Here is a 26,651-nt window from a genome sequence, read left to right on the forward strand (position 1 = left end):
CGATCCAGCACTGAGGGTGAGTACAAGCCTCTCGCTTGTGCTGTGTTTGATTTTCTTTGGCTCAAGTCCCTTCTCACTGAGCTTGGCTTCATTTCTTCTTTGCCACCTACTCTTTGGTGTGATAATGTTGGGGCTTTATATCTCACAACGGATTTGGTTTTTCATTCTCGCACCAAACATGTTGAAATTGATTTTTATTTTGTTTGGGATCATGTGCAAAAGGTTCATCTTCAAGTTCAGTTTATCACCTCCTCTGACCAGCTTGTTGACGGTCTCACTAAGCCTCTTCCATTTTCAAGATTTGTTTTCATTCGTGACAAGCTCAACGTGGTCGACCCCACGTTGAACTCGCAGGGGCATGCTAAGGATAATGCTCATACGGTTATATTTCATGATGATAATGGTTTCTCATAAACCAAATGCGCCAAACAGGTTTTGAACAATTCAAATGAAGTTCAGAAAGATAAGTCAAATGAAGTTACAAGAAGTCAGATTCAATGAGGAGTATCGTGAGCCAACCGTGTATTTGATATTATCGCTTTTTATAAAGTTATAAAAAACGTTAACTGCTATCATTTGTTAGTTGTTTTGTTATCGCATCTAACTTTGTATGTCGATATTCAATAACTGTGTATTCTAAACATTGTAAACACTGTCACGCTTATAAATAGAATATTCAATCCTCTTGGTGGACAAGAGAGTGAAATTTGAGTTTATCATCTTATTCATTGCTCTTTCAAAAAGGACCCCTGTCTCTGGCAATGGCATTTCTGATGACACCCATATCAGTGGTTATTTTGATTCCTATGTCATCCTTCACTATTTATAAGATTCGCACTTTCTTCAGACTCTAAAGCAACATCAATAGTGTTGGCGTTAAACATGTGCTCATGGTGTGAGCAGCTCATCAAATAAAAAAAAAGATGCTAACAGCGATGTGCAGGTTCGGGCTTAATGCATGCTTATGGTGTCACACCGTCTACTGTTATTCTGCCAAAAAACAAATTTACATATAGCGCGTACAATGTGCTGATTTTGCGTCAACCCTCTGCACTATCAAAAATTAAGAGTAAACTCCTAAATCATGTAGAAAGTGCTAAATTAAGCGCATGGTTTACTTATGTCAATTTAATTATGATTTAACAGTTCACTATCTCTACATAACTAAAAAGAAAACTATGGAAGGGAAAAATAGCTTTTCTTTTTTTTCTAGTTATGTAGTGAGTTAACTGTTCATCATGGTTAAAATTGACAAGTAAACTGAAGAACCGATTTGATCAATTTCTAGATAAGTTTGGTCTTAAATCATAGTTTTTTATAGTACGGACAGTTAAATGTAAAATTGCCATACCTTAGGCAGCTATATGTAAATTTCTTAAAAAGAGTGATGCAGGCATCATGCAATAATATAAGCATCTCAATCTTTGAGGGCGTAGAAAACAGAACTTCCCTCAACATCTAAAGCTGAGAGTTAACTACATGGAATGCACTCAAGCATCGTTCAGGTGCCTAAAGCGGCATCCATTAAGGATGTAAATGGCTCCAAGTTGGTTTAGATGCAGATGCATGATTGTCCAGCCCGGTGAGCTGGTCCAGATTTGAGTAGGTGGGTGGGAGGAGCTTTACCAGATATAAATCTAATCAGCCCCCTAACCTTGCTATATCCAAATTTACATGCAAAAACAATCTATACAGACCAGAATATTTACAGATCTAGAAAATCATTCATATGTTTGAGATATTTGGATTTGAAAAAGCAATATCAAAATGAATTTGGAGACAGTGACTATGCAACATCACCAAAGTCCATTCCGAGCACACATTTGCTAAACCACTTATCAGTTTGCCAAAGTCAGATTTAGCTAAATATTTATAATTTTGGTCAAACATCCCGACTGAACCATAGGACTTTCCCATTCATAGTGCACCACATAAACATGCTTGACTAAACCAACCTGGACTTGAATACGCAGGAATTACAGTAGTAACCATATCTCGATCTATAGTGGGCTCATGACAGAACAGATTAAGTATTAAGTGAAATTAAAAGGAAGTTCTCTCTCTAAGTGGTCTCAATATTTGCAGACTAGGTCTAACCAATTGACTCCAAATCATAATTGTAAGAAGTCAAGAGGCAGTAGATATTTGTGGGGTTGATGTTCTGCAAATCATAAGTTGGTTTGGCAAGATTTTAGGCATTTAACAAAAATTCTTTGAATGAATTCATATGATCTAGGATCCATTACTTCAATGGAAAAATTAATATAGAGGCAGTAAAATAATGTAATCTCTTGGTGAGCTGCACAAGAAAGAAAATATGGATACAGAGTTTCATGATTTCCCAATTCCCATCCTGTTTTGGAATATGAACAGCCTCAAGCTGCAACCGGAAGATACCAGCCATGGTGGATCTCAACAGCCTTTTTTCTCCTTGCAAGCCGAGACTTCCTATGCGCTCCAGTGTTCCTGTGCAGTGTCCCAACCTTCACAGCTTTATCAATGGTAGAATATGCTTCGCCAATCAGTTTCTCAATAGGTAAGATTTCTTCAGTCTGTGCATCAGTCTTCTTATAAAGTTCATCAAGTGCATCAAACACCTGTATAATATGACGAGAAAGATATTATTTTGACATCAATTGGCAAGCTAAAGCCTATAGATGAGCTGAAAATCATCAAAGTGGACAACAATTTCAATTGGCAAACCATTGAAGTTTCTAATGTACAATGACTATGGATTCCACAGTATCACCCAAAATTATTTTGACAACTGCCTGATCTAATAACATCCAACAATAGGAGATTCATATTGTTGCTTAGTGGCAGTAACTGTAGCCCACAGGAACATCCCATACAGGAAAAATTGCAATCCAGTTTCATATATAACCCCACAATTAATGAAACACTAGGAGTTTGGAAAAATGAGAATATACATTACATATAAATACAAAACTAGGCACATCCATGCTCACATGGTGTTTGTATTCATGTGCAGCACATCTATGGAGTATGGACATGCATGCCAGATGAGCAACCAAACACTACCAAAAAAAAAAATAAGCATGTGTCCCCCTCCAGATAGCCATCCCTAAACATGGCAGAATGAAACAAACAAAGAGAGCTTCCAAGCAGCATGTCCTGTGTGGGGCGTTCATACACCCTTAATAATCAGACACCAAATCATCGAGTGCAATAGACTTCATAAACTCATTCACAGATAAGTATACATGTCAGATTCAGGTACTTTTTGCTTATTTCAAGTCATTTAATACAGAAGGCAAACACAAAAAAACACAATTTACTTCAGATACTGACAATAGCAGTACAATGAAAAGCACATGGGTATGCATACCAAGGAGACATGTAAAGGAAGCATTAACCAACTTGATACGGATTGGGTTGGACCCGGATCTGAAGTCCCCTATTTTGGAGCAGGGAAGGACATGTGGGGAGGTCGAAAAATGGTATAAAGTGGCTAGAATTAGCTTGGCTAATTTTGGCCAAGTCAAAGAGGTGTTATCTAAAGTTAGCCATGGTCCTAAGGTGTTATCTAATTTTGGTCTTAGGTCTAGGAGGGTGCTATCTAAAATTAGAGTAGCTCTTAAACTGTTTTTGTAACTTGTGAGGTGGTGTTAATACCTTTTCTTGGCCTATATATAGGTTTGTAAAGCCCCCACTTGAAGGAATGAAATTGATATTGAAATCTCTCTCTTCTTCTGCTGCTTCTCTCAAGCTCAAAAGGCAGACCTCTAGTAGGTTTTTCTGTTCAGTACTCCCTTGCTGCAATCCAAGAACCCAAATTCTAATTCGGTCACTCACTCCAAGGATCCGATGGCCCAGCCATCCCGAACCGCATATCAGATGGAACCGAGCCTAGCCAACCCGAGTAAAGTAGCCTGTCCATTACCTAAGCCCAAACCCACGTCGGAACCCCCCTTGTCCCAAGTACACAAAATCTGGACATAACATGTTTGCTGTTAACAGCAGATTTCTGTCAGACTTGCAGAAGTCATATCTCCTTAACCCTAGTGAGTCTAGGTCTGAAATTTGAATCCTAGCCTACCCTCCAAAAATCAGAATTTATCTTCATTCTATTAGGGAGATCTGATTTTTCCATTACAACCTGTCATAGCCAAAATACAGTCTTATCCCAGTCCAGAACCTAAATCTTGTTGTCTATTCCTGAAACCTATATTTCCCAAACCTAGTGGAATTAGGCCCTGAAATTTTGATAGGACCTTCTTCCATGTGTCTAGAAGCTTGACCTAAAATTTGAAAATGTGCAGTGGTTTGAGAGATAATTTTTCTCTCAAGCTCTGTCAAAACCCAACAGAATCAAAACCTGTTTTGACTTAATCAACCTAACCTACTTGTCTGAACCCAACCCAATCCCGTGAGGCACGCAACAATTGGTATCAGAGCAAACCTGGTCTGACCCTATGCCTCCTAAGAAAGGCCAAGACCAACTTCCACAGATGAACCCCGAAGTCATTAACAAGTTCTTCGAGGAAACCAACATCAAATTTGGCATTGTTGAAAACCGATTGACCGGCTTTGAGAATAGTCTTCAAACCATCACCATCTTGCTGCACCAACTTCAAATGAGCGTGCAAGCACAGCAACAGTTCCAATTCAATGGCAAAGGTGGAGGATTCCAAGAAGAGGATCGTGAAGAGCGGGAGGAGGACGTGCAACGATCTATCCTTGGAAGGCACTTGGATGATCGGCGAGATAGCTCAAGAGCTCACACTTCCGGGTTCTCTCCCACGCCCCCATTAAAAAATTTTCCCTACTTTCTCGAAGAAAGATCCCCATAAATGGTTGTACAAAGAGAAATAGTATTATGTAAGCCAAATGATACCCGTAGAAAGTAGACTATGATGTGTCGTGGCTTACCTTGATGGTGAAGCAATAAGATGGTACCGTTGACACGAACAACACCACGAAACTACAAATTTGTATGAGTTCGAAAGGGAACTAAAACAGTTTAGACTCTCTCTATACGTTAATCATAATGAAAAGATGAATATTAGAAAAAAGGGGTTCATCTAAGAATACCAAGCGAAATTTGAGGACCTAAGAACTATGTGCATGGATTGGTCAGAATCCGCCTTGGTCGGCGCATTCGTAGGAGGCCTTCAAGAATATATTTGAGTTGAGCTCATGGCTCTAGACCCCAAACCCTTGAGGAGTATTTCGTGAAGGCAAGAGTGGTGGAAGAATGCTTGAAAAAATCAGTGCATGTCAAAAGGCTTAGTCGACCCCCCGACGGGTACGGCAACCAAAAACCGGTTAAGAATAACTCGTTAAATAATTGAGTTGATCATCTTGGATCTCTACTGAAGTCCAAATCCAAATACCTCGTACAGAACCTTGTAAATCCCAATTAAATTTGCTAATTAATAATAATTTTTCGTAAATAAGAATAACTCGTTAAATAATTGAAATTCATCAGTGTAGATCGGTATCTGAATAGGTAAAATCCTCTATATATCATTACAATATTCGATTAAATTTTTGGATATTACAGCTAACATGATTGCGAGCATCTCCTTGTCGTAAGTGGAGAGAGCCTTGTTGCGATTAGAGAGATTTTTATTTATGAAAGCCAAGGGGTGGCCTTCTTTCATTAATAATGCCCTGGTTCTGCTGCCATACGTGTCGATTTGAACTACGAATTCCTTGGAGAATTCTAGTATAACTAGCACGGGTGCCTCACACATGGCTTGCTTGAGCTTATCGAAAGCAAGCTCGGACTTCTCCGATCAAGCGAAGGCATTTTTCTTTAACATTGAAGTCAAAGGGTAACAATACTTTTGTAATTCCTCACGAACCTTCGGTAGTATCCAATGAGTCCAAAAAACCCTCTCAAGGCTTTGAGAGATGTGGGTTTAGGCCAAGAGAGCATAGCCTCAATCTTTTCGGGGTCTGCACTCATGCCTTGCTCGTCAACAATATGTCCAAGGTGTCCGAAGCTACACATGGACCTCTTAGCCATGAACAGGTGCTCCTTAAGGGTTTGTAGAACAGCACTCACATGTCCCAAATTCTCCTCCCATGTTCGACTATAAATCAATGTCATTAAAAAATACGAGGACATATTTACAGATCATCGACCGGAATACGTCATTCATGACCCTTTGGAATGTAGCGGGGGAATCAATCAATCTGAAAGGCATTACGAGGAACTCATATTGTTCGTCATGAGTCTTAAATGTCGTTTTCAGAATGTCTTCATTCGCCATCCGGATTTGGTGAGAACCGGATCGGAGATCGATCTTTGTGAAGAATCGAGCCCCGTGCAACTTGTCCAACAATTCATCTATAACTGGAATGGGGTGCTTATCCTTCATGGTCACAATGTTCAAGGCCTTATAGTCAACACAAAGCACCAAGTGTTGTCATTTTTTCGCACCAAAAGCACCAGTGAAGAGTAGGGACTCGAACTAGGTCGGATCACCCCGCTATCGAGTATCTCCCAGACAAATCTTTTGATTTTGTCCTTTTGGGAATGCACATACCGGTAGGGCCGAACAGTCACAAGTCCAGCTTTTAGGATGAGTGTGATGTGATGGTCTTGGGACTTTTAGGGGGTAGACCGGTTACTTCCGCGAACACTTACTTGAATTGGACAAAGATCTCCTTCATTTCGGGTCGTACTTCCTTTATCTCCACGACATCTTTTGGGTCCTTTGCCTCGATCGTGCAAAGTAAGGCTGCTTGGGTAGCTCTATAAATCTTGAGAGCTTCCTCAGAGCCTACTTCATCAACACCCTTGAGCTTATATGCCTTTAGACAAATTGCTTTCCCGGCCTTGTCAAAGCACATCTCCATCTTACTAAAGTTACATTGGACCTTTCCGAAGGTTCGGATCCAACTCATTTCAAGAACCATGTTGGCACCTTTCATGGGCAGCACATGGGCATCCCAAGGTTCACACAAGATCTTCCCGCACAAAATTGTGGGTCGATCCCGTATCGATGAGCACCTCCACTTGCTCCTTGTTCCAATGTCCTCTAACCCTCATTGAATTCAGGACGGATACACCAGCAAGGGTATGGTAAGAAATTCCATGTCCTTGTCCGCTTTCATCATCCGAAGCATTTTCTTGTTCGTTCTCATCTTCGCTTTCGCAAGCAACGAACATTTTAAGAGTCTTGCACTTATGACCGAGAACCCATTTCTGATCGCGGTTGTAACAGAGGCCCATGCTCCTCCTACCAACCATCTGGGCCTTGCTTATAAAAACTTGGTCTTGATGTTGGAATCGGATTTGGGTTTGGTTATAAGTATAGTTAGGAAGGACCCCAAAGAGTGTAAAATGAAAATCTCTGCAGTGGATGAAGACTGGCCAAAGGTGCGTTATCTCTCACAATAAGATCTTATAACATGGAATTTTTTACCATGCCCATGTTGGTGTATTCGTCCTGAATTCAATGAGGGTTAGAGGACATTGGAACAAGGAGCAAGTGGAGGTGCTCATTGATACGGGATCGACCCACAATTTTGTGCGAGAAGATCTTGTGTGAATCTTGGGATGCCCATGTGCTGCCCATGAAAGGTGCCAACATGGTTCTTGAAATGAGTTGGATCCGAACCTTCAAAAAGGTCCAATGTAACTTTAGTAAGATGGAGATGTGCTTTGACAAGGCCGGGAAAGCAATTTGTCTAAAGGCATATAAGCTCAAGGGTGTTGATGAAGTAGGCTCTGAAATTTAACATAAATAGCATGAATTCACATCACAAAACATTATTTCATTTTAGAAAACATTTTGCATTACAATATGCATTTAAAATATTTTAATCACATTTGATTATCATAAATGATTTTTAAGAATGATGCAACATTTACATCTATATAATTTAACATATCACATTACGTGTTTTCAATCATTCAATCATGAATGGATCTTTGAGCAATTCCAAAGTCCTAGGTTAGCGCTCATGGCTTAACCAAATCATGCAACACAAAATTTAATTTCAAAAAATAGAGTTTATTCATATAAATTCAAATTGAAGTCTTTAAGCTCAAACAAGACAAAATTTCTTATTTTGTCTCACTGTTTATGATTTCAAAAATTCAGAAATAATTCATACCAATCATTTTGAGAATTCTTTTTCTTATTTTGGGATTTCCTAAAATGACAGGCATCGTTACCTCATTTTTTTGGGATGTTAAAATTTCAAGCTTTTCTAAAAAATTGGCAAAAGCCTGTTCTTAATTCAAATTGAATTTCCCAAAAATTTTGGGATAGTACCTGCTTTATTTTTTAGCAATAATGTCTATAAATCTTCTGAATTTTAAACCATACTTGTGTTGTATTAATTCGAAATTTCAATAATTATTTTGACAGGACTTCATTTATATAAATTCAAACATTTAAAGATCCTTATAAAATTTTTACTAGAGCCTCCTCTATGCCATCTCGAAAATTTGAGGATTTTTATAAAACTTTTTTAAAGAACCTTCTCTATATTCTAAAAATTGTTATAAAATTTTTGACAGAGCTTCCTCTATAACAGCTCGAATACCCAAAAGGGGTTCTTAAAATTTTAACATAACTCCCTCTATAGCAACTCGAAATTACTGAAATATTTATAAAATTTTTTATAGAACCACCACTATAGTAATTCAAAAATACAGAAATATTTATAAAAGTTTCAACAAAACCTCTCCTATAACAGTTTGAAATTCCAAAATTGCTTAAAAAAAATTAGCAGAACCTCCCCTATACAGGGGCATAATGAGAACGAATTTTTGGCATAATTGACGCAATGTAATGCGTAAAAGAGATCCTAAAGATTCAGGAAAGAATTAAGAGGTCCTACAAGCGCATACAAATTACCACATCAAGGCTACAAGTACATACTTGTTTTACAGAAATCTTGGTAACACTTCCGCAGTGCTACCTCAAAATAGCTACTGAATCAGACAGAACTTTTGTGGGCCACGCTCCAATCCTCAATTTTGAACCGCCAAAACTCTTCCTAATTTTTCTGAAACCATAGATAGGTAGCAGAGGGGACCTAATACGGTTTCTACGGTTTAGAACTAAAACTAAAAAATTCTATAGAGAGGTTGGGGATTTTTAGAGAGAGAAAGGGGAAAAGGGGAGAGAGAAAGGTAGAAGGGTGAGTTAGGTGAGAGAGAAAAGAGGTCGGGGGGTATTTATAGCACCCCAAGTGGGGCCCACACCTCCTGGGTGTCCTCATTTAGGAAGGGGTGAGAGGGTGACTCTGTTAAAATATATGTAATTCATATATATGTATATATTTATATACATATATATTTGTATAATCTAAAATACCCGATAGGGGTATTTTAGTCATTTCACAAGTACCCGATAGGGGTACTTGTTTCTTTTCTTTCTTTTTGTATTTTTTCTTTTTTATTTTTTATCTTTTATTTTTTTTGTTTTTTGTCCACCTAATAGGGGCCCCACCATGGAGTCGATGGGGCCCCCAACGGTCACATTTGTGACCGTTGGGGACTCCCAACGACTCCATGGGAGCCCCTAGGTGGCTCTTCTTTTAAGGCCATATGGCCACTCCTCCCCTCCTTCTTTTGTGTATAAATAGGGGTGAACCCCTCTTGTATTTTTCACTCTTGAGAGTTCTCTCTCTTTCAATAAGAGGCATTTATATTTTTATGTTGTGTTGTCTCCTTTGGGTTTGGGTATTAGCCCTTGTTGTTTGTTCATTAGTGGATGTTGTAAGTGCTTAGAGCACTCTTTACTTTTCCGCATATTTCATTACATGGTATCAGAGCCTTGTGTATGCTCTTCTTCTTAATATAGCTAGTTGTGTAGCTATATTTGTTTTTTGTTGTTTCTCTCTTCTTTTATCCTTTTAAGTGTGATTATTATGGAAGGAGAACAAAAGATTGATCTCTCCTTCAAGCTCAATGGATCCAACTACATGATGTGGGCCGCCGCCATGGAAAACAACCTCAAAGGGAAAAAGCTTTGGGGATACGTTATGGGCACCATTTCGGAACCACAACTCCAACTAACTAAGATGGAAGGCGATCAAGAAAAAGCTCTTGAAGGAGATGCCCGCATGAAGGCCATTGAAGATCACCAATCTAAAATAGAAGATTGGGAAAGTAAGCATGCCAAGATTCTTGCTTGGTTCATGAACAATGTGGAGCTTAAGATTTGCGTCAACATTGCCAAATTTCGGATGGCAAATGAAGCATGGTTCTTCATGAAAGGTATGTTTACCCAAAAAGACCTTGCTCGTCAATTCTTTCTTCAAGAAAAAATCCGGACTATCAAACAAGGAGAAATGAGTGTTAGGGACTACTTTAGCACTCTTGGCCCTCTATGGGATGAGTTATCCTTGCTAGAACCAAAATGGGTTTCTAGTATAGATGTAGAATTAAGGAGAGAACAAATGGAAAAAGAACACTTTTTCCAATTTTTACATGGGCTTAGGCCCGAGTATGAACAAGTTAGATCCTCCCTCCTACATAGATCAAAGCCTCTTCCTTTGGAAGATGCCATTGCAGAAATATGCCAAGAAGAAACCCGTCTTGGCATGATTAAAGGAGGAAATGATGTCTTGGCCGTATCTAAACCCGGCAACCATATGAAAACCTACAAACCTCCTCATTTTGGAAGGCAAAATAACTATAATGGCAACTATAGAAAAGCCATTTGCCATCATTGTCAAGAACCGGGTCATATAAGACCTAATTGCCCTAAGTTGAATGAAGCACCAAAAAATAAAGTTGCTTCCGTTGAAGAAGCCACTCAAAAGAAAGAGGAAGCAATCAAAGGAATGAACTCTTTTTCTCTTGCTCAACTATCGGAGGCACTACAAACTCTACTCAAGATTCCATCAACCTCGGGTGCCGCCGTAGCTTCTTCCTCTCCTCCAGGTATGTCGTCTTGGATCCTTGACTCTGGAGCTTTCTTTCATATGACCCCCCTTGAAAATGAGCTTTCTGATTTATGTAATAATTATAAAAACTCCTATGTTTCAACTGCCGATGGTACATCTTTACAAGTAAAAAGTTTTGGAACTTTAAACTTTTCAAAAGACTTCTTTGTGCCAAACGTGAGAGTTGTACCTCAACTTAATTTAAATCTCCTCTCTGTTGCTCAAATATGCGATCATGGATGTAAAATCTCATTCTCAACTAAGGATTGCTCTATACAGGATCTCCGGTCCGGGAAGCTGATTGGGCAAGGCCATAGAAGGGGAGATCTCTATTACATGAGCAACTTGAAACTCCCCATTAACTCTTTTTGTAACCATGTCCAAGATAAAAATATTGATATTTGGCATCAAAGACTTGGACATCCAAGTTTCTCAAAAATGTACTCCTTTCCATTTGGAAAGAAATTTTGTAATGAGAAACATTTTGTTTGCAAGAATTGTATTTTTGGCAAAATGAAATCTACTCCTTTTCCAAACCGAACTTTTGTGTCCAAAAGACCTTTTGAGTTAGTCCATTCGGATGTTTGGGGTCCTTCCCCCGTCATGTCTAAAGGAGGGTACTCCTATTATGTCACTTTCATCGATTTTCAATGCGAGATATCAAAACATACCTTTCCGTGGCGCCTGTGCTAACTACTCTATGGTTCGGTTCTTTAGCAGGTCTATTGATAGAGATCAATCGTTTATTCCCAGATGCGTTGACATTCCCCTTTTTTTCATTCTAGTTATCGATGTGGTATTATCGATGTGGTAAGGAATGAAGAAGATGTTGGCTAACAATAGCAATAAATAATAAATTCTCTGTTTGTTAAAAAGCCCCTCCCTTTACTTTAGTTGAGTAGGGAAATAGAAAGAATAAAAGTGAATTAAACCTCGGCAAAACTCGGATTCGGGGTAGAATAAATAGGGGGAGAGCAGAAATAGAAATGCGGATCTAACTACACTAGGTATATATGGATTTACTTTCTCAATTTAAAATCCGAAGTCTTTGAGTTCTTCAAAAAATTTCATATGATAGTTAAAAATCAATTTTCAAGTAATATCTCCACTCTTAGATCCGATTCGGGTGGAGAATATTTATCAAATGAATTTCAAAACTATTTAGAAGTAAATGGAATTTGTCATCAAAGATCGTGTCCTAGGACTCCCCAACAAAACGGCTTGGCCGAAAGAAAGCATAGACATATCATGGAAACCACTAGGACACTCCTTATTTCCAAAGAAATTCCAAAGAATTTTTTGGCCGAAGCGGCCTTAACCTCAACTTACTTAATAAATAGAATGATATCTTCATCCTTACAGAATACATCTCCATACGAAAAACTATTTGAAAGAACACCAGACTTCAATAGATTAAGAGTTTTTGGATGCAAATGTTTTGTCCTTACTCATAAACGGGACAAATTATCTCCTAAAGCTATTGAATGCGTTTTCTTGGGTTATGGAGAAAATCAAAAGGGTTTTAGATGTTTTGACTTGAAAAATAACAAACTCTATGTATCCAAAGATGTAACATTTTTGGAAAATGAGAATGGTTTTGTGAAAACTAAAGATATTGACGAAAGTGAATATACTTTTTTATTTGATCTTCTATCTCAAGAAGATGAGACTCCTCAAGAAGAGGAAATCTCTAATGAGTCTTTGAATGACCTAGAGGAAATTCCTCTTGATAATGCTATAGATGAGAATAATAGACCAATCCAAACATATGTTAGGCGTGGTCAACAAACTCAAATAAGTGCCTTAGAAAAATACTCTCAAGGATCCAACATTGAAGAAACATCTTTAAGGAGATCCAGTCGGATCTCCAATCCTCCTAATAGGTTTGTTTCCTATGAGTCCTTAACTCCTAGATATAGAGCATGTCTAATTGCATTGCATTCATTTCATGAACCTTCACACTATAATGAGGCCAAAAATATTCCCCAATGAGTTGAAGCCATGAACTTAGAGCTTAGTGCCCTTGAAAAAGCAAAAACTTGGGAAATAACTTCGTTACCCACTGGAAAGAAATCAATAGGATGTAGATGGGTCTTCAAAATTAAAACCAAGAGTGATGGTTCATTAGAACGTTATAAAGCACGGTTAGTAGCTAAAGGATATGCTCAGGAATATGGTATAGATTATGAAGAAACCTTCGCACCTGTCGCTAGAATGACTAGTGTTAGGACTCTTATTGCTATTGCATCAGTGAAAAAATGGCCTATCTATCAACTCGATGTTAAGAATGCTTTTCTAAATGGCGAATTAAATAAAGAAGTTTACATGGATCCCCCACCAGGAGTATGTATTGGTAAAAATAAAATTCTTAAACTTAAAAAGGCATTATATGGTTTAAAACAAGCCCCAAAGGCTTGGCATGATAGATTTAGTAATGTAATGACAAGTTTGAATTTTCGTTCATGTTATACCGACACTGCTTTGTTTGTGAAAAGTGCAGGGTCTTCAGTAGTTATTTTACTACTTTATGTTGATGATATGATCATCACAGGAAGTGATGAGAAAGGCATTAATGATATTAAAAAGGTTTTGAAAAAAAAAATTGATATGTCTGACCTTGGATTCTTAAGATATTTTTTAGGAATTAAAGTGGCGTACTCTCCTCGAGGGTACATTCTTTCTCAGATGAAACTTGCTGCTGACATCTGTTCCAAATCTGGTATTTCCGACGATAAGAAGACAGAAACCCCAGAAGTCATCAATGCAAAATTAAGGTTGGAAGATGGAACACCTCTCGAGGATCCTACTCCCTACCGGCAACTTGTTGGGTCTCTAACCTACTTATCCATCACACGGCCAGACATTGCTCATGCCGTTCACTCTATCAGTCAATTTCAACATGCACCTACAACTGTGCACATGAGTGCAGTCTTAAGGATCGTCAGATATATCAAAAATACCATAACTAAGGGAGTTTTTCTTTCCTCTGCCTCATCCCTTGATTTAATTGCTTATACTGATGCAGATTGGGGAGGAAATCCCAATGACCGAGTCTCAACTACCGGATTTTGTGTTTTCTTAGGTGACTCTATGATTTCTTGGAGATGCAAGAAGCAACACAAAGTATCCTTGTCCTCAACGGAAGCCGAATATCGTGCTATGGCCACTACAACCATGGAACTTGTGTGGTTAAGAAGCCTCCTCAGTGATATGGGCATTGTCATCTCTACTCCTTCGAAGCTGTGTTGCGACAACAAAAGCGCAATCTATATTGCAAGCAATCACACCTTCCATGAGCGTACTAAGCATATAGAGATGGACTGCCATTACGTTCGTGATGAATACCTAAGAGGAACCATAGCACTACCTTACGTCACATCAGAGTACCAGTTGGCGGACTTCTTCACTAAGGCTCTTGCAGCTCCTCGGTTTTTGTTTCTCCTTAACAAGCTTTCGGTTATATCCCCGTAAAGCTTGAGGGAGGGTGTTAAAATATATGTAATTCATATATATGTATATATTTATATACATATATATTTGTATAATCTAAAATACCCGATAGGGGTATTTTAGTCATTTCACAAGTACCCGATAGGGGTACTTGTTTCTTTTCTTTCTTTTTGTATTTTTTCTTTTTTATTTTTTATCTTTTATTTTTTTTGTTTTTTGTCCACCTAATAGGGGCCCCACCATGGAGTCGATGGGGCCCCCAACGGTCACATTTGTGACCGTTGGGGGCTCCCAACGACTCCATGGGAGCCCCTAGGTGGCTCTTCTTTTAAGGCCATATGGTCACTCCTCCCCTCCTTCTTTTGTGTATAAATAGGGGTGAACCCCTCTTGTATTTTTCACTCTTGAGAGTTCTCTCTCTTTCAATAAGAGGCATTTATATTTTTATGTTGTGTTGTCTCCTTTGGGTTTGGGTATTAGCCCTTGTTGTTTGTTCATTAGTGGATGTTGTAAGTGCTTAGAGCACTCTTTACTTTTCCGCATATTTCATTACAGACTCACCCTCTCCTCAGCAAAACTATGTTTCTACCAATGGTTTTTGGAACTTAGTTTTATAAAACAGTTAATAAAAAATATTAAATCTGATGGTTTTTATGAAAAAGGTGGGTATTTTATAATTTTTTATTATTTATTTATTTTGTTTATTTCATAATTCTTATTTATATTTACTATTTTAACCCTGGTCAGTTTCATAAATAATTATTTTAATTAATATTTTAATGTCTTGGTAAATTTACTATTTTACCCTCTTATAATTTAATTATTTCCCAAAATATACCCCCTCCTAGGTTGTGAAATTACTATTTTGCCCCTAAACAATTTAAATATTTCCCAACATATATCCCTAAAATATGGATTTAGATTAATTACCGGATCTATTAAAAATATCCATTTAGTTAATATTCAGATCCGTTAAAAAGATCTATTTGGATAATGTTCATATATGCTTAAAGGATCCAGTCACTATTTGAGCATGGATCTGGATCAGTATCCAGAACCAACAAAGGATTCAGATCCTTATCTCACATTGATCGAGCTTCTGGACCTCAAATCTCATTCAAATTTGATGGGGTTCAAGCTTACTTCAAAATTCACACATCAGAATAAAAGAATTTATTAAACCTTTAAAAATTTCAGGTATTACATGAAGTCAGAGCCTACTTGAGAAATATAAAACTAGAAACACATCATAATCACAAGGACAACAGCCATGTGAACTGAAGACATGGGAGTAAAGGAGAGGAGATGGGACTTCCTCTTGTAAGGTTCCCCGCGTCAAGATTAGTAAGTCATGTTCAATGATTAGGAACATGATGAGAGAGGGAGTTTATTATCAAAAGTCTAAACTATTTTATATTGATTTCTCATTCATCTATGCATGGCATTATGTCATACAAATGCTTAAACACACACATGCACACCTTTTGGACCTGGTAGACACAAAACACTCCATATCCTCGTTTAACAGTTAAGCTTACATGAGTATTTGTTCTTGATGAAATTATAATTCATCATATCCAAGCAAAAAGGTAGAAGTTGAACGATTCCGGAGAATTCACGACACTTCATTCCAGAAAAGGTGTGTTTGGATTCAAAGAATTGTGGGGAATCCAATTTAAGGAATTGAATTCCCAAGGGTTCCAATTCTTTTTTTTGTACTACTTCATGAAATTGGAACTGGATTCCCTTTCCTTTGTTTGTATGCAAATTATGAATGTGGAATCTAATTCCAGTTTTAGTTTTCATACTTTATATTTGGGTCCAGCCCAACTCTGACTGATTGGATAGAATATTGAAACTTTATCAGATATAACAGGAAAATATATTAACCCCGTAAAACAGTTTGTAATTCAAGACTCTACTTACATTATCAAAGAAAATCGACTAAATTTACAAATCTCCCTGAAGTAATATTATGAAGTGAGCAAAGACAACCACTTGAAATATGAATTGTTAACCAAAGTTCTTGAACTATGAAAATTACCAAGAGAAAAACTAAGGGCAGAATAACAATCCAACTTAAGAGGATTTCGGCATTAATTAGATTATTCAAACCAGTTGCAAATTAGAGGACACTGGAGGATATCATTCTAGCTGTTGTGTGTACGATCCAACAAGGAAAAAAACTAACAATAAAACATCAAAGCGAAGCAAAAAAGAAGTTTAGCAAAAGCAAAGAAACATGCTCTTATAATTTTCCCAGCTGAAAATAAAACCAGTGAATTTTTTCATCAAAGAGGTCTATCTAGGCCATGGTTAAGAGGAATTTGAACTTATGGTTTTGGTAGATTCATGATGGAACATTTAAATGATCATCTTCTGCATTCTTCTGAAAATTAGGATTTAAGTTATTAGTGAAGAGATCTTAAAATTGATCCTCCTCCTTTTCTCCTTCTTCTTCCTCACTCTAATTTATGGCTGAGCAAACACAAACAAGAAGGAATTGAAGAAAGAGGAGAACAAGAAGACAAGAGTGCCGTGGATGGGATTGGAGGATCAGAGAGAGAGAGAGAAGAAGAAGAAGAGGAACCGGCAGCAGCTTACTGCTAGTTCTAGCTAGCTTTTCCAGCCACCAATCACTGGCCGGCCAATAATCGCCATCACACAGGCCACCCTACCTCTATACCAGGTTGAAGGAAGTAGGGGGAGACGAGAGAGGACCGAGATGGATCGGTCTCGTGTTTTAGGTTCATAATAGAACAGGAATTCAATTCTCAATATAAACTGTGAGAATTACATTCTCAGGAATACAGTGGAATGGGAATCCCATTCTATGTGAATAACAGTTAAAGCAAACAAAGGACAAGAGAACTGGAAGGAATTGGATTCCAATTCCACCCAATTCCATGAATCCAAACACACTCAAAGGTGAATCTGTTTGGATAACTAGGACCAGTTGACAAACTCCAGCAACAATTCGTCAAGCACAATGCATGACAATAGCTGGTCACAGTGAAATATGACTAAACGAGGAAAGAGCAATAAGAGCTCTTATTTCTGCTCACGTCCCACTTCAACAGGGCAACCACCGACCTGGTCCAAGCCTATTAACTTAGCCTAGTTGCCCAAGGCAAAGGATTTCAACAAGACAGCATGAAAAATTGATGATTTACTTTAGGCAGCCATTGCACAAAGTAATGACCCAATTCCTACTTTTCCAACGACTGGCATGGCATTCAGCGGTTTGATCACTGCATTAATTATAGGCAATGCCCTACTTGAGCAAATAAGTTGATTTACCACAATGATGCATGTGTATGCAAAACTTTCACAGCACCTGATTTAATCATAAAGTAACAAATAGTACCAAGTGACTGATAGTGCCAACCAAAAAATTCCGTTACACAATAATGAAGGTTTCCATTTCCATAGAGCATAGAAAAGGGACTGTACGGCCACATTTTTAAAGCTATTAACAAGTGTAATTCAAACAAACTGTCCAAGAATATCATTTGCAAAGTGTTAACAATTAAAGGGTAGAACAATAGCTTCCTAATAATTTCACAGTGAGACAATAGCAATATTTTTTTAATACAATTGTTTATGATATTCTTTGTTGGTTCATATCGCCGACCCCAATTGTTTTGGGATGAAGGCGTAGTTGTTGTTGTACAATTGTTTATGATATATTCAAAACAGCAATAACAATCATTAGACTACCAAATCTTTTATTTTCTTATCAAGGAAAGCTAGGGATGACTATACGCAAAGTGAACAAAGTAGTAGCCTAAACAATGTGTAAGCAAGTTCCTTGTGACCAGTCATTCCACCTTTGGTGAACTAGTTCCAGCTAGATGACAACAGCCCAGATCACATAATCCTCATCCAAGAAGGCTATTATGGTTTTACATTTTATGTCAATAATTGTACTTTTGAGTTTCACTTTAATTTCTCTGACCTCATCAGGAATTGCAGCCTAGTCCTCATCTACCAACTTTCAGTACATAGGATTAGTGAGGCCCTTACTAATTTATTTATAAAAAGTATGTGCATTTCCCACTTGAAGACAATATACAAAAGGGGAAAGTAAACTACATGATTCAGTTGAACTGTGTAGTGGTTTATCCTTGGAAATTCATGTGGTGGCACCAAGTCTACTGAAAAATTAAAATGAAAATGAAAAATAACTTAACCAGCGAACTTGTTTCCCTAGAATGAGGACTCCAAAGAGAGACTAATCTTTTCCATGAATTTGATAGATTCTCCTCTGAATTAAAGTTCTTAATGGACAAGATATTCAAAAGCTTCAATATTATCAAATTATATATCTCTTGCTATACAAAAACTCACCAACTCCAGGGCTATTTGGGATTGATTCCTCTGCCGCTTGTCAGATATTAGAAATGAACCTCCATCAATCCAAAACAGGGGTATCCTATTATATTAGAACAACCTTCATTGAGCCCTTATTGGCATTCGTCATGTTCTCAGTCCATTTATGCACCAATCCACATGAAAAATGGCAAGCCACAGAACTACTGCTTCTTACAAACAATCTTAAATCAGATATTAGAAATGAACCTCCATCAATCCAAAACAGGGGTATCCTATTATATTAGAACAACCTTCATTGAGCTCTTATTGGCATTCGTCATGTTCTCAGTCCATTTATGCACCAATCCACATGAAAAATGGCAAGCCACAGAACTACTGCTTCTTACAAACAATCTTAAATCTACCATGCATCCCTTCAAGCATATGAATGAAGTTGCAGATTAGGAGACTACACCTAGGTGTGTTCAGTTCAGGTAAGTTTTTCTTTATTTATTTCACAGGTCAAGTGGCTGTTCCTGGCCAATCTCATGAGAATACAAGAATAGTTTTGGTAAGATGTTATATTGTCCATATCTTCTAAACCATATCTTCTCAACCCATAAATTCAGATCGAGACCAAATAGGGCACTACACGACCCCAACAAAGAGATGAAAGGAGGATTCAGAATGTTTGATACTAAGCCGACCATTCTTTTGAACACTTAAAACATGAATCTTCACTGATAGAAAATGAACTCATTAGTTATCATCATGCAGAAAAAGAGATAAAACGGATGTGAAAATTTTCTTTTACTTTAATATAACCAAATTTATATTGAAGATGAGGTGTTCTGCACATCATCTTAATTCAAGCTGAAATCAACCCATTGCTTGCACAAAATCATGAAAGGTAAGACAAAATATTGAGCGCTGAAGCATGAGGTAGAGTTCATCCTGGTTTGAGCCATCCAACACAATCAGGAAACTGGATTTTCTCCAATTCGTCCACCCATTTAAGCCATCAACATGCATAATAGAAACTTGGGAAATAACTCACCATTACTACAATATATGTTGAGCTCATCCTTCAAATTTCCACTATTCCAAAAATCATAGGGAACTACTCACCATTAATAAAAACACAACAGTTACATTAAAATCAAAATCCATAGAGACAATTACAGTGATATGGCGTAATTTTGCTTTTCAAGCCACTATAAGTCAAGCCCTTCAAATATCCAACAATCAATAACCATCACAAAAGGACCACCACAAAGATAAAATCCCCCCATTAAAATCCTCACAACCATCTTCTCTGGAACCCATAATATGCACAAGTAGCATTAGTACGTAAAAGCTGCATCAAAACACATTACGTTCACGGAACCGGTGTAAAAAGGAAAAGCATAAATTTGTACTGGAAATACCCAGAAGAAAGTTCGTCCATACCTTCTTCATCCTGGTTTTGATTTCGGATTTCCTAGATTTGTTGTAAACTCGCCTCTTCTCAGCCTGCCGAGTTCTTTTCGCGGCCGAATCGGGCTTCTTCCCCGAACCCACCTCGCAAACAACAGAAATTCTCCGCGGCGCTATACTGATTCCTCTAGAACACAATGTGCCTACAAAAGTAATAGTAGTAGTAGTAGTAGTAGTAGTAGTAGTAGTAGTAGTAGTAGTAGTAGAAGTAGTAGTAGTAGAAGAAGCTATAAACTGTCGTTCTAATTCACCATAGAACTCAAAGTGAACCTCAAAAAAATAACGATTCGTGTAACGTATACGTGATTATACGTGATTTGGGGAAGTTGGTATCACGAGAAACGGGAAGAGATGACGAGGGAAATGAAATTTACCTCGATGGAATGGATTGCCCTGAAGGTTGGCGGAGAAGCTGAGGGATCGGAAAGAGACGGAATTGGTTGGGAAATGCATCGAGAAGACTCCACCGAGGGGTTTAGGCTTGGCTGAGACTGCAAAACAGGGTGGGAACAGTTGCAGAGCCATCTCTCTCTCTCTCTCTCTCTCTCTCTCTCTCTCTCTCTCTCTCTCTCTCTTGGTTATCCTCAAACGAGGAGCGATAAGTATTGAGTTGGTCTGAACCAGTAGTATAAAGACCCAAACCCAAATAGGCTTAGCAAACCCCAATGCAAACGGTTCGGGTCCGAAACAGCTAAATACATATAGGAGTTCGGATCCGGCCAGATTTAGAACAGCCAAAAATTGCAAAACCTCCATCCTGAATATGAGTCATTTACATCCCCGCATCAAGTCAGGTCCAAAGTTGGCTGACAGCGGAATAGACCCTACGATAAGTGATCTAGACCTAGATTTTTGAAGATAGGTTTGACATGGTGAGAGTATTTGGGATAGGTTAGACTCTCACAACAAACACAATCTAAATGTTATGGGTTTTTTATGGTTTTATTTATAGAATTTTTAATGAGTTTGGATCTTATCTTATTGGATTTAAGGTCTAAATATTTGGATCCATGGTTTGCCAGAGTTAACTAGCTTTGGGCCTTTGGTTTCTAGAATGACAAGATAAACAAGATAGATTTATGAAGTTTATAAATAGAGTCTAGGTTTATAGTTCAAGTGTTTGAGCTTTTGTGATAGGAATAGGAGGTTTCTGAAGAGTTATCCTTAATCGATGCATGAATCTAGATAAAATGGTGGTAAAACCATGCTGGCAACAAGTCATGCTAACCACGAGTGTTTAAGGGTGCCAATGGGTTGGGTTTGGTTCAGACCCAAGTGAAACCAAACTCAGATCTCATTTGAGATGATGGAATCAGGTCCAGACTTGGGTCCAATATTGGAACCCACCATAAGAGAAACCATACTCGAATCCTATAAGGATTACATGATCCAGACCCGAACCATACCTAATAAAATAATACTTTTTAGCTTTTTTTACTTTGAAAAAATTGCGGAGCTTAGTCAGAACTCAAGTAGGGCCAGAGTCTAGTATGAAATATCACAAACTATACCAGGCTCCATATATTAATCGGACCCGATTCTAATCAGACATTCTTATTTATCACCAAACCCAGATCTTTGGGGCCCTCAGCGACTCCGTGATCAAATTAGTGGTGATAATTATGGTCTTATATATAAAGACCTTAGATTATCTGTCACGGCTCCTAGTTTATACAGATTTATGCTTAATGTGTGGCCTTTGTTGTCCAGCTAGGTTGTGCTTCAAGTTCCAAGTGTAACTGCAGGGTTGGATAGTCTCATGTTTCAAGAGGGAGATAAGCTCTGTTTTAAGAAAGGAATGAAATTTGAGATAAATTACAAACAGAGATGGATTATGGCCAAAAAATCATTTGCAAAGAGTGTCCTGAACCCTGTTCTTGGGCGACGTTTGATTACCTTGGACAGGTTACAAAAGATGGGGATTCCTTTGGTGAACAGATGCTTTCTGTGTGAGCATGAACAAGAGAGTAACCACCACCTTTTCATAGACTATGATGTTACTAAAGTTGTTTGGCTGTCTATAGTAAGTCATTTTAACTGAAATGTTCAAGCTCAAAATCTCATTCAAGTTTTACAGTGGTAGAATTGAACTAAGGTGAAACCACAGTGGCTACAAAGATGCTAGACTCAGACCTTAACACGTTGTTTGTAAGGTTTGGGTATGGAGGAATCAGATTGCACATGATAATTACCAAAATTGTCATGAGGATGTTAGTATTTGGCTCAAAATTTAGTCCTTTTTTTAACCAATGTCTTTGGCAAAAATATTCGCTTTTTTATAAAGCATTTTTAGAGGGAAAAGCCACTTTATAAAAAAGGTTTAGTATTACATTGATCATAGTTGAAAAACACTTTAAGTTAAAATGTGGCTTAGAGGGCAAGGCTCTCAAGGAGCATTGGATCTTGGGCTCCTCAATTAAACTTTAGACATTGAACTTGGATTCAAATTCGAATTCGGATTCCGACCACCCTAGCCTAGCTCACTTCATACCCATCTGATTTGGTCATAGTTTGACTTTGACTAAACTTTTTATCACTTATTTTGGATAATTGTTCTTCATAAAAGCCACTTAAGATATTTTATTTTCTTAAAATGTTTTGATAATTAACTAAGGCGCTTAATGGTCATTTGTGACCTTGCTGGGAGGAGACACCAATGTGTCCAAAAACTTTGGAATGTTAGTGGGTGTAGGCAGCCCATTGAGGGTGTTTGATTGGGCCACTATGAGTGCATCCTACCCATTTGAAACTTAATAGGTGCATGCTACCCGTTTGGACCTTAATGGGCCTTTATGGACTTATACAAGGTAGGTCTATATAAACTCCAGCTACCACAGGTCAGATCATTTGCTAATTGCCTCTTCTAGTGCTCTCTTTGTCTCATTATTTTCACTTCCAAAAAATGTTGAAGGGTAGTTGTGTCATGGTGGTCTGTCTACTCAGTGTAAGGAGTGACTGACATTCCGCATGAGATGCATGCTTAGTTGTTTCTCATAAGCGAGGTTGATCACAAACCCAGTGCACTCGTGTTCAACCTAGTGGAGCAACAGTCGCTTTTAAGACAATATCCCTATTACGTGACTCCAATCAGTTTCATTGATTGCTGCAGAAAAAGTCCTAAAATTTCAACAATTTAAAAGTGACATTCTAGCTTCATGGTATCCACATCGAAGGTCAGGAATCATGATATTCAAACCATGGCTAAAGTAGTGTACTTGTTGACTGAACCCTACCCTCTAGAATAAGAAGAATAAACTATTGTTGAGAACAAGAAGTGTTGCAAGTGGAAGGAAGATTATTATGTATACTAAGGGCACATTTTGAATGTCCGGTCTGACTCGTTGTTTAATCTCTACTTTGAAGTACACTCTACGCAAAAGCTCTGGGAAGTTCTTCAAAATAAATACAACACAGAAGATGCAATAAATTATAAATTCTTTGTTAATAAATAGATGGATTTCAAGTTTTTTTATGACAAACATTTTCTATCTTAAGTTGATTAAATGTAATTATTGGCTTATCAACGTAAGATAGAAGGCATGGACCTTGATGAGTCTTTCCAAATGGTTATGACAATTGAGAAATTATTAAGCGCATGAAAAGACTATAGCAATATGTTAAAACATAAAAATAAAGATTTTATTTTAGAACAACTTCTTTCTCATCTTCGAATTAAAGAAGAAGCTTCTTATAAAGATAAAAAAAAAAAGTTAAAGAAGTAGTTGCCAAAATAAATATGATGGATTGTAAGCTAAGTTCAAGCCTAGTTTAAACTCTAAAAAGAAGAAAGCAAATTTTTTTAAGAAATCCAAATGAGAAATTATTTTTTTCTATGTGTGTGACAAACCAAGGCACTATGTGAGAGAGTGTCATCATCGCAAATGACAAGGTACCAAGGAAGAAAGTCCCAAAAATAAGCTAGTTGTTGTAATGAGTTCAATCTTTATGGTTCAAATGGACAAAGAGTGGTATGTGGACTCGGGGTCTAAAATTTACACTTGTAATGACTGGAGTATATTTAAAACATACAATAAAAAAAATTGAGTCTACACAAGAAACTCTCATCCTACAAATATTGAAAGAAAAGGGACTATAAAACTCAAATTTATAGTCGGTGAATGGGTATCATGTACTCGCCGTAACTAAGACCCTTGTATTTGTCTTCCTGTTGACAATACATAGTTTTAAGCTTATGTTTGAATCTAGCAATTTAATATTGTCGAAGAACCATGTGTTTATTGGAAAAGGTTTTATTTGTGATGGCATGTTCAAACTGAATGTGATCAATACTAATACATTTATTTTTTGTTTACTTGCTTAACTCACTTGATGTATGCTATACTAGACTTAGTCATATGCATTTTGAATTCATTAAGAAAATGAGTAAATTAGGATTGATTTCTATTTGCAAGCATGATCATTATAATAAATGTGATGTGTGCATTCAAACAAAGTTTTATAAAAAATATTTTCATGAAGTGAAAAGAAATTCTAAAATTCTTGAACTCATACATAGTGATGTTTGTGATTTGAAAAATGCTCCAACTTGTGGAGGTAATCTGTATTTTATGACTTTCATTGACGAGTCCTTTGAATAATTCAAGATTTTTAAAGCTCAAGTTGAGAATTTTCACAACTGCAAAATTACTTCATTTAAATCAAATAGAGATAGAGAATATTTATCTCATGATTTTATCAAATTTTGTGAAGAACATGGCATACATAGATAAAACATTGCACCTTACACTCCCGAGCATAATGGTGTTCCATAATGAAAAATATTTAATTGATATGGTGCATGTAATGTTTATTAGTTATAGTCTTGATTTTAATTTATATAAAGAGAAGCTCATGTTATTCTTAAATTGTGTACCTTACTCAAAATTAAAAGTTAGTCCTTATGAATTATGAAAGAACAAAAAACCAAATTTTGCCTTAAGGTTTGGGGTTGTATTGCTTATGTGAGATTGAATAAACCTAAACAAACTAAGTTATGACCTAAAAATAGCACACATCTTTATTGGCTACTCTCAAAACAGCAAAGCATTTAGATTCATGAACTTAGAGACTAAAGAAATTTGTGAATCTGCAAGTTGAATTTAGATACTCTTAAAAATTTGCAAAATCTTTGTTCTTCAAATATTTTTTATGAACCTGTATCCAAAAAATGTGTTTTGAAACATGAAAATATATAAATTAAAAAAAAAAATAAGAGCAATAAAACCAAAAGAATTTTAAAACAGCTTTTCATCTCTACATTGATTGATTGAGATCCATTAGCCTTTTTTGAAGTTATGTATTCACTTGATGTTGCATCTTAAAAAAAGTGATTCAAAGTGAAATTGATTCTATTCTTAAAAATTAAACATGGGTTTTAACTAGATTACCATATGTTTTAAACCACTTGGTTGTAAATGAATTTTTAAAAGAAAATTTAAAGCAAATTGATCAATTGACAAAATTAAAGCAAGATTAATAGCAAAAGGCTTTAAACAAAAATAAGGGATTGATTATTTTGACATGTATGCTCTAAATTCTAAAATTACTTCAATAATCGTACTTATAGCCTTTGCTTCAATTTTTAAGCTTTAAATTAATCAAATGGGTGTTAAAACTGTATTTCTAAATATCAATTTAAAAGAAGATATTTACATGGAATAACCTAAAGGTTTTGTAGTTTTTGGTCAAGAAAATAAAGTTGGCAAATTGCTAAAGTCTTTACATGGATTAAAACAAACTCCAAAACCATGGCATAAAATATTTGACCAAGTGATTCTTAGCTATACATTTAATACCCTTGAATCTGAAAATTGCATTTATGCTATGGTTGATTATGAAAACATTATCATAATTTGTTTATATGTAGATGACATGTTTGTTGATACTTAACAATAGTATAAAATGCATAAATGACACCAAGAAATTTTTTCATTTAATTTTGATATGAAAGTTATAGGGCTTGATGATATAATTCTTAGAATTAAATTTGTTAGATATAAACATGGGTATGGTTTAATTCAATCACATTACATTGAAAAAGTGTTTAAAAAATTTAATTGTTTTGATAACAAAGTTGTTGATATTATGTTTGATCCCAGTGTTAAATTATATAAATACACTAAAGGCGGTATTTCTCAACTTCACTATACTAGCATTATTGGTAGTCATATGTATGCTATGAATGAAACTATATAAAACATAACATTTTGCATGAGCAAACTAAGTAGATATACTTGCAATCCGAGACCTGAGCATTAGAATACAATTTTAAGGGTCTTAAAGTACTTTAAAGGGACATTAGATTATAAGTTATTTTATACGAGAGGAACCCGATAATCTTGAGGGATATAGTGATGTGAATTAGAATTTAGATATGGATTATTCTATATCTACAAGATTGATGGGTCTTTACCTTTGGATCTGAAACAATATCCTAGGCATCCAAAAAGCAAATCATCATAACTCAATCTATTATAGAGGTTGAGCTTATAGCACTAGCATCTGCTAGTATAGAAGCCGAATGACTAAGG

General features: G+C 36.7%; 1 protein-coding gene across 1 annotated transcript; it reads right to left on the minus strand.

The window, feature by feature from the left end:
- Positions 1-2,175: 2,175 nt before the first annotated feature.
- Positions 2,176-20,717, minus strand: LOC149815014 (small ribosomal subunit protein bS20c-like). Its single transcript, XM_089988308.1, has 3 exons — positions 20,496-20,717; positions 20,095-20,264; positions 2,176-2,597 (listed from the first exon to the last, which is right to left on the minus strand). Exons 1-3 carry the CDS (start codon positions 20,644-20,646, stop codon positions 2,376-2,378), a joined length of 543 nt encoding a protein of 180 aa, XP_089844434.1. The 5' UTR covers positions 20,647-20,717; the 3' UTR covers positions 2,176-2,375.
- Between the last annotated feature and the right edge of the window lie 5,934 nt (positions 20,718-26,651).

Source organism: Nuphar pumila, chromosome 15 (genome assembly GCF_984573655.1).
Source record: "Nuphar pumila chromosome 15, dmNupPumi1.hap1.1, whole genome shotgun sequence".
NCBI classification, from domain to species: domain Eukaryota; kingdom Viridiplantae; phylum Streptophyta; class Magnoliopsida; order Nymphaeales; family Nymphaeaceae; genus Nuphar; species Nuphar pumila.